At 37.0% G+C, this 7,580-nt stretch overlaps 1 protein-coding gene across 1 annotated transcript; it reads left to right on the top strand.

Annotated features, from left to right (window-relative positions):
* The first annotated feature begins 222 nt into the window (after positions 1 to 222).
* Positions 223 to 5,299, top strand: LOC113322800 (probable catabolite repression protein creC). Its single transcript, XM_026570951.1, has 11 exons — positions 223 to 677; positions 781 to 1,098; positions 1,190 to 1,298; positions 1,394 to 1,487; positions 2,802 to 2,889; positions 2,964 to 3,047; positions 3,598 to 3,694; positions 3,824 to 3,911; positions 3,999 to 4,104; positions 4,196 to 4,288; positions 4,621 to 5,299. Exons 1-11 carry the CDS (start codon positions 483 to 485, stop codon positions 5,011 to 5,013), a joined length of 1,665 nt encoding a protein of 554 aa, XP_026426736.1. The 5' UTR covers positions 223 to 482; the 3' UTR covers positions 5,014 to 5,299.
* Positions 5,300 to 7,580: the final 2,281 nt, after the last annotated feature.

The following is a 7,580-nucleotide window of genomic DNA, read 5'->3' as shown; positions in this document are numbered from 1 at the left end:
ACACTTCGATATTCGCTAAAACATCACCCATTCTACTAACACTACATGACCATCTTCCACCGTCCATATCTCAATATCTCATCACCTCATCCTAAGATCACCCTTCCGTTCACAATCCAACGTATATAAACGGTCACCCACCAAACCACTAAAATAAAACTGAGAACAACAGATTACAAATTTTTCCCAGTAGAACCAATAGGGTCCAATACAGCTTGCTGTTGTGCCGTTGGTTAAACACGCAGAAAGGAGGAAGAAGGAAAAAAACAGTCGAGACTCAGTCTCAAATTCTCTTCATCTGAAATCCCCAAATTCAAAACCCTAACCCTAAATTAGATCATTGTTTTGATTTCATTGATAGATTGATTGAAGATTACACAAAAAAAAATCCTAGATTTTGATCTAATTTTGAGTGGAAATCAGTGAGGATTTGCCCATTGTAATGATCTCATGTTATTTTGTAGATAATTTAAGTGTTAAATATGATGAACAGCCACAATCACAATAGCAACGGTATGATATCATCAACGTCAACAATTAGTAATTCCCAATCAGCAACAACAGCAGGAGGAGTGAAAACCTATTTCAAAACCCCAGAAGGTCGATTTAAATTACAGTATGAAAAAACTCATCCAACTGGTTTACTTCACTATTCTCATAGTAAAGTTGTTACTCAGGTAAAAAAAAATGTGATTTTTTTTAATTCATGAATTTTTAATTGTTTGTGATTTTTCTCGGATTTTAGTCAAATTTCATGAATTTTTGAATGTGTTTTGTTAGGTGACGATAGCGTATCTTAAAGAGAAATCTGCACAATTGCCACCAACCCCGACTTCTAGCTCGAATGGTGGTAGTGGAGTTAGGTTGTTGTCTGCTGCTAGATTTCTAGGAGGTAGTAATGGGAGCCGTGCACTTAGTTTTGTAGGTGGGAATGGTTCGAGTAAAACGGTAGCTGGAAATGGTAGAGTTTCTTCGATGGGTTCTGGTACAAGTACTAGTAATTCTTCGGCTACTTCGAATTATGATGGGAAAGGAACTTATTTGATCTTCAATGTTGGTGATACTATTTTTATCAGTGACTTGAATTCACAAGATAAGGTATGTTTGGTTATGCTGTCATTGTGGTTGACTGGATTAAGTTGAACTTTTGAGATGAAAATGATACCAATGTGGTTACTGTTTGTTGTAGGATCCCATCAAATCGATTCATTTCAGTAATTTGAATCCTATATGCCATGCATTTGATCCTGAGGCTAAAGATGGGCATGACTTGATTATAGGACTGAACTCTGGAGATGGTAAAAATATATCTTGGGTTTCAAACTTTGACGTTTCTTTGGATATGTTCACATTTTTAATTTATTTTGTTTCGTGTATGTGTGTCGTTTGGCAGTGTACTCGGTGTCATTGAGACAGCAATTACAAGATGTTGGGAAGAAGCTAGTTGGAGCTCATCATTATAACAAGGATGGTTTAGTTAATAACAGGCAAGTTTACCTAGTACATATCTGCATTATGATTATGTTACCTTCAATGCTATCATATACATCGTCAACCTTACAATAGGTTTTTCTGGTTCTCTTGTATAAACTGGTAGTCTGTCAGTATCAATGAAGACTTTTTGGTGCTCCAATCCATATACCTTGAAAAGTTGATGTGTTTGCTTGTGTACTTGCTTTAGTCATTAGTGTTGTCATTTATCATCAAACTTGGTTTTCTTCTTGACAAACTTGGTTTTCTTCTTGCAAAATCCAATTTAGGCAAGTAAACTAGGACGGAGGGAGTATAATTTAAGAATTTATAGGATACTCTACAGGCCAATTAATGCTGTAATTTTTTCTCCCGAGGTGGTTTTCTTCTTCTTCTTCTTTTCCTTTTACATAGTGGAAGATCATTCGGAAAGTTATCATTATGGTTTTTTCTTGTAATGTTGATAAACATTAAGATGGTAAATTATTAGGAGTACCTAATTTTATGCTTTACTGAGGGTGCTACAAGTGCCTATTCTTCCCGTTAATTTGTGTAAGCTTTGTTTGTTTCCTGATAATAATATGAAAACTAGCCACTTCCACTGAAACAATATATATGAAGCTCCCATTTTCAGTTGTGTAGGATACTTGCTCATGCCCCCACAGCTTCATGAATGTAAGGTGTCTGCTCACATCAGTATATAAACACGCCAGCTACCCTCTTGACAGTTTTTGATGAGTAGAATCAGATTTATTATGGCCCTTTTATTCCTTTAATAAGAATTTCAGAGTGTATTATCTTTGTAGATCAAATGATGAATGTAAGCAACCAGTTTGTTGCCAGATGGAATATGCTATATGCATATTTTGAAATGCCTTCCTTTCCACTACGTCTTGGCATCTGCCTGAATTGTCTACACTAATCTCTTTCAAATTTATATGTTGCTGAGATGGATTTAGTGGTGTTGCATTTCCAACATGTATGTGACATGATAACCGCTCAAACCAGTAGTACTTTCGAAAGAAGCTTTCAGCCTGAACTGTAAGAATATGCTATTAAGTGTCTTTTAAGAGTGGTAGACGAGTGTTTAGGATTGTGTAACCATTTGAGCTGAGGACTGTTTCCCTGTTATATATCTTGGTTGAGGTTTTAGTCACCTGAACTATAACATTCAGTTGCTTGAAATATCGATAGACGCCAGAAACTAGTGACATATTCTTTTTTCAAATAGCGTATATGCATGAATCTCCCTCTCTTATTGAGTACAGTACTTTTAAGTTGTGATTAGCTTTTAGTCTGAACTGACCATTTGTAGTACTAGTTTTTTGCAGTCGATGCACTAATATGGCATGGGTACCTGAGGGTGATGGAACCTTTGTTGTTGCTCATGCTGATGGGAATTTGTATGTCTATGAAAAGGTGAGCCCACTCTTCTCTTGGAACATTTTCATGCTTACTTATGTTTCACAAACTGACTTCTTATATGTCTTTAGGGCAAAGATGGTGCTGCTGATTCTTCATTTCCTGTTATCAGGGATCAAACCCAATTTTCTGTTGCACATGCGAGGTCCAGTAAGGTAGTTTTACTGGTTTTGTTATTCATCTATATCTTCTTACCATGTGGATGCACACCATCTTGAAAGTTACTTGTGTTTTCCTTTATATGCTTAAAGACTCTAATAATCTGATAATGAAGAACACAGCTGAGAAACTGGTTTTTAGAACTTCACTCAACTTTTGCCGTCCGTCCCCTAATGTTTGTTATTGCCAGCTTACATGTTGTACTATACACTGCTTATAACAGTGCTAGGAACAACTGTTATATCATGGCCATTAAATTATAAACTGCTGGTGTGTGTCTGCAGTGTTTGCTTAATTCTGATACTTCTTAGACGTAGATTCGTATTTCATGGATTTGCTGTTGATTGGTGAAGGTGAAACTGTTCTATTTAGCTTAGAACATAAGTTGTTAAAATTTATCATATGAATTGGCATGTTATTACTTGTTGAAAATAGACTCACACCATTAACTGTTGCATGATGAATCGATCAATACCTTGGCATTAGCGCATTATTATTTGCCTAACACTGGGTTATTCAATTTTCTTTTGCTTCTGATTATTGCAGAGTAATCCTATTGCTAGATGGCATATTTGTCAGGGTTCAATAAATAGCATATCTTTCTCAGCAGATGATACATACTTGGCGACTGTTGGAAGAGATGGTAATGTATTAAATGGAATTATCTGAGACTCTTTTTCATATCTGCCTTCAAGTTCCACCTCAAGTTTGAAGTTCAATTTTATAGACTTTGATTAGAAATCCTGATATCAAATTTACTATCTATATGCAGGTTATTTACGGGTGTTTGACTACTCCAAAGAACAGCTAATTTGTGGTGGGAAAAGCTATTATGGTGCTCTATTGTGTTGTGCATGGAGGTAAAATATTAAATATTACATTTGTGTTAATTTAGATAGTATCTCCAAAGGGACAATGTAATTGATCTCTAAATGCTCTTTTAACAGCATGGATGGAAAATATATTTTGGCTGGAGGTGAAGACGATCTGGTACAAGTTTGGAGCATGGACGATCGAAAGGTAGTAGCATGGGGAGAGGGTCACAGCTCATGGGTATAATTTCTGTAAAATGGTTTATCTTATTTGGTCCTTTTTTTTCCCCCTACACAAGCATCTCATACTTCGTTAATTGTTTGACTTGCAGGTTAGTGGTGTATCTTTTGACTCATACTGGTCATCACCAGCCTCAGATGGCACAGGGGAAAGTGCCATGTACCGGTTTGGTTCCGTTGGTCAAGTAAGATTCCCTTGCCCACTTTGAACTAATGGTTTACAGAGATAGCAACCAATTTAGATGTCTACCTCTTAGACATTAAGTGGGAATGGGGAAAAAATGAACCTAGCATAACTACATGCCTGTTTGAAAAAGCAGAATGACGTCTGTAAGAGAAACCTGTTTTCTCGTAGCTTTAGTTTTTTCGTTCTCTAGTCCCAATCTGGTTTTGCTTTTGTGTTGATTGTTATCCTGCTGGATCTTTTAATAGTGTGTTTAGCTTGTTGTTATGGCAGTTATTATTGAGAAGTATTTTTGCATTTATATGCCTTGCATGTTGTTATTGGTGTAAGCAGGATACACAGTTGCTTCTGTGGGACCTGGTAATGGACGAACTGGTGGTGCCTCTTCGACGCCCTCCAGGTGGTTCCCCAACATATAGCACCGGAAGTCAGTCTGCTCACTGGGACAACAGCATGTGCCCAGTAGGTACCCTCCAACCTGCTCCTAGCATGAGGGATGTGCCAAAGCTCTCTCCTGTAGTGACCCATCGTGTTCACACTGAACCTCTATCTGGATTGACATTCACCCAAGAATCAGTTCTCACTGTATGCCGGGAGGGACACGTGAAAATATGGATGAGACCAGGTTACGGCGAACCTCAACCTACTAACAACTCCTCAGAGAACGTGCTAAGTACGAGCGCCAAGGAAAAGCCGCAACTGAGTAAAATCAGAATAACCCCTTGATAGTAGTAGTGAATTGTATGTGTACTCTAACAACATTATTCAATAATCACTTGGTTTAGGGTAAAACGATTTTGGTTTTAATGTCTAACCACACCAGCTTCCACCTGTTATTGGTCAAAGCTGTTAAATTATTTGTATACCGATCAATATCAGTTTAAACTTGTATGAAGTGGTAAAGATTATACACCACCCTGATCCTGTAAATCTCTGGTGATATGTTGGAAGTAAAAGAGGTTACTTCTGTTTGGGTGTAAACCCACCAGCTCAAGCTACTCAGACTTCCTCGCTGAAAACCGTCCAGTGCATCTAGGTTTATGACAGTGTTCTCTATCTTGGCATTGTTGCAACAATAAATACATGTAACATGAATATGAAGGGAAAAATAACATTTTGAAAGTGTCTTTAGTATCATTGTTCTCTCTTGCAGGTTGGCAGTAGCTTCACCTTGCACCATCATTGTGCATTGTGCAACCGTAGCAGCATGATACTTGAAGCTTCATCTATACAGCAGCATGAGTTGTCCTTGTGTGAGGTGTGATGCAAGGAAGTGAATTGCTAACATCCTAAACATAAAGAAAGGATAAAAATGATTGAAGCATGGAATTGTCATTGCTATGGTGGGATAGGTAAAAGCTCAAAAGATAGCGTTTGGTAAAAATGACTTTTGTTGTTGTTGTTGTTTATGATGGCCTTTTAGAGCGCCCTTTTTGTTTTTCTATGGGTTTGCAGACACGTTTCCAGATCTTATAGTTGATTAGATCAAAAAAAAAAAAAAATTGTTAGATTTTTGTCATAGTCAACTCTGTAACAGCCTGAGTGAGGGCTGTTACAGAGTTGAATGTAGTGGAGTTATTGGCAACAAGAAATCCAATCCTCATCTAAACCACAATAAAGATTGATTGGAATAGGACCACCAACTTCATCTGCTTGTGCATATCATCTCCTCCCTGCTACCACCATTTAAGGCGTAACCCCAGAACTGCATTATCTTTTTGGAGGTACCAACTCCAAAAGTGAAGTCAATAAAAACTGTTTTCCTTCTCGCCACACAGCTCATACTATTCTTGAGAGCTAGTAAACAACACTATCAACTACTTACGACAGGAGGAGATGAGTTTGCAATTTCCTGATTCTTGAGGTCCCCCAATTCTTAACAAGATATTTCCTTGTGAATGCGTGTTGAAAAAATGTGCATTCTTTTTGATGATTTTGTTGACAGAAATGGGTGGATGGAGGAAAATAATGTTTGTGGCATCCCGCAAAGCATGTTGTGTTATGTCTTGTTTAGCTGAACAAATGGAAGTTAAGACCAATCTAAAATGAATTAATTAGCGAGTTAGTTACACATTATTGAATCCATTCTTAAGAAAGTAATGGTAGACTTTATTGCTCTTCTATTTCTCTCTTTTTTTTTATCTTATTTTGGCAGGTATAAATAAAGGGGTAAGTTGGTTTTGAACTCTGATCGTGAATATCAATATCAAACTGCTTTACAGCTTGGTTTGTTAGAGCAACATCTTTTTTTTTTTTTTCCTTGTTCATTTCTAAAATGTGATGTCATTTTGTTCAAATGATCCATTAGAAAAAACCCCAGACGGCAATGATGGTTATGAACTTATGAACAATACGACATCCTCCTTTTTTTTGTCATACAATGAATAAAGATTAGATTGGATATATGAGATAAGAATAAGGGGATAACACAAGAGTTAGCAATGCGCAAATAATAATCATGGATATTGTAGGTGATTAGAATCATTTTGATCTGCTAAGATGACCCAATCTATATTATTATTTTTTATTATTATTTGTTGACTGGACCAGTGTTGGGGTCCTTGGGGACCTGATAAGGACCAACTGCAACTCGTAGAGCAGATATATATAGATGAGACCAATGCGTCACACTCGACCAACTACGAAGAAAAAATGACCACGGCTCAAGGCAACACACGTCCCACCCGCATTTAGTTGTTGAAATGCACCTTATTCTTTGAGCTCAGCAAACAGTTAAGGTAACAGAATGCATGCAGGGCCTGGACCCCTGGCCCTGGTTAAATATGACAAGCGAGAAGTGATTGATGATGGAGATGGACTGATGGATGAATCTCAAGACTTTAACGTGCCATGCCTTTGATCTTTCGCATATCTCTAGTTTTGGTTTCACATTTCCCATATACAGCATACTAGTCGGTGTATCTGTGTTAAGATATTTAAATATCTTGACACTTATGGTGTGTATATATATATATGCAGTTATAGAATATATGTTCTTGTTATCTAGGTGTTGTATAATTAGTTATGCTCATATATCTTTGTATATTTTCCTTCTTTTTTTATCTGTTGTACTCTTCTATAAGTAGGTGTTTTTTACCTATCTAAGCAATATACGGAATGAGTTCATCTCATACACAGTTGTTGTCTTTCTATATGCTCATGTTTATCATGGCATCAGAGCCAACAACGATATGAGAATCCATTATTCCGCTGCATAAACTTTGAAACAACCCTTGTCTTAAATTATTCATAGAAACTTATCTTCCAATCCCTGTGGTTCTCAGTCTTTTCCT

Source organism: Papaver somniferum, chromosome 11 (genome assembly GCF_003573695.1).
Source record: "Papaver somniferum cultivar HN1 chromosome 11, ASM357369v1, whole genome shotgun sequence".
Lineage (NCBI taxonomy): Eukaryota > Viridiplantae > Streptophyta > Magnoliopsida > Ranunculales > Papaveraceae > Papaver > Papaver somniferum.
Note: the sequence above shows the minus strand (reverse complement) of the source record. Positions and strands in the feature narration are given on the sequence as shown.

Excerpts from the sequence above, each read along its gene's own strand:
- LOC113322800 (XM_026570951.1), top strand. The coding sequence starts at position 483 with ATGATGAACAGCCACAATCACAATAGCAACGGTATGATATCATCAACG. Across the intron at positions 1,099-1,189 it reads ACTTGAATTCACAAGATAAG|GATCCCATCAAATCGATTCA; the intron begins GTATGTTTGGTT and ends TGTTTGTTGTAG. Across the intron at positions 1,488-2,801 it reads GATGGTTTAGTTAATAACAG|TCGATGCACTAATATGGCAT; the intron begins GCAAGTTTACCT and ends AGTTTTTTGCAG.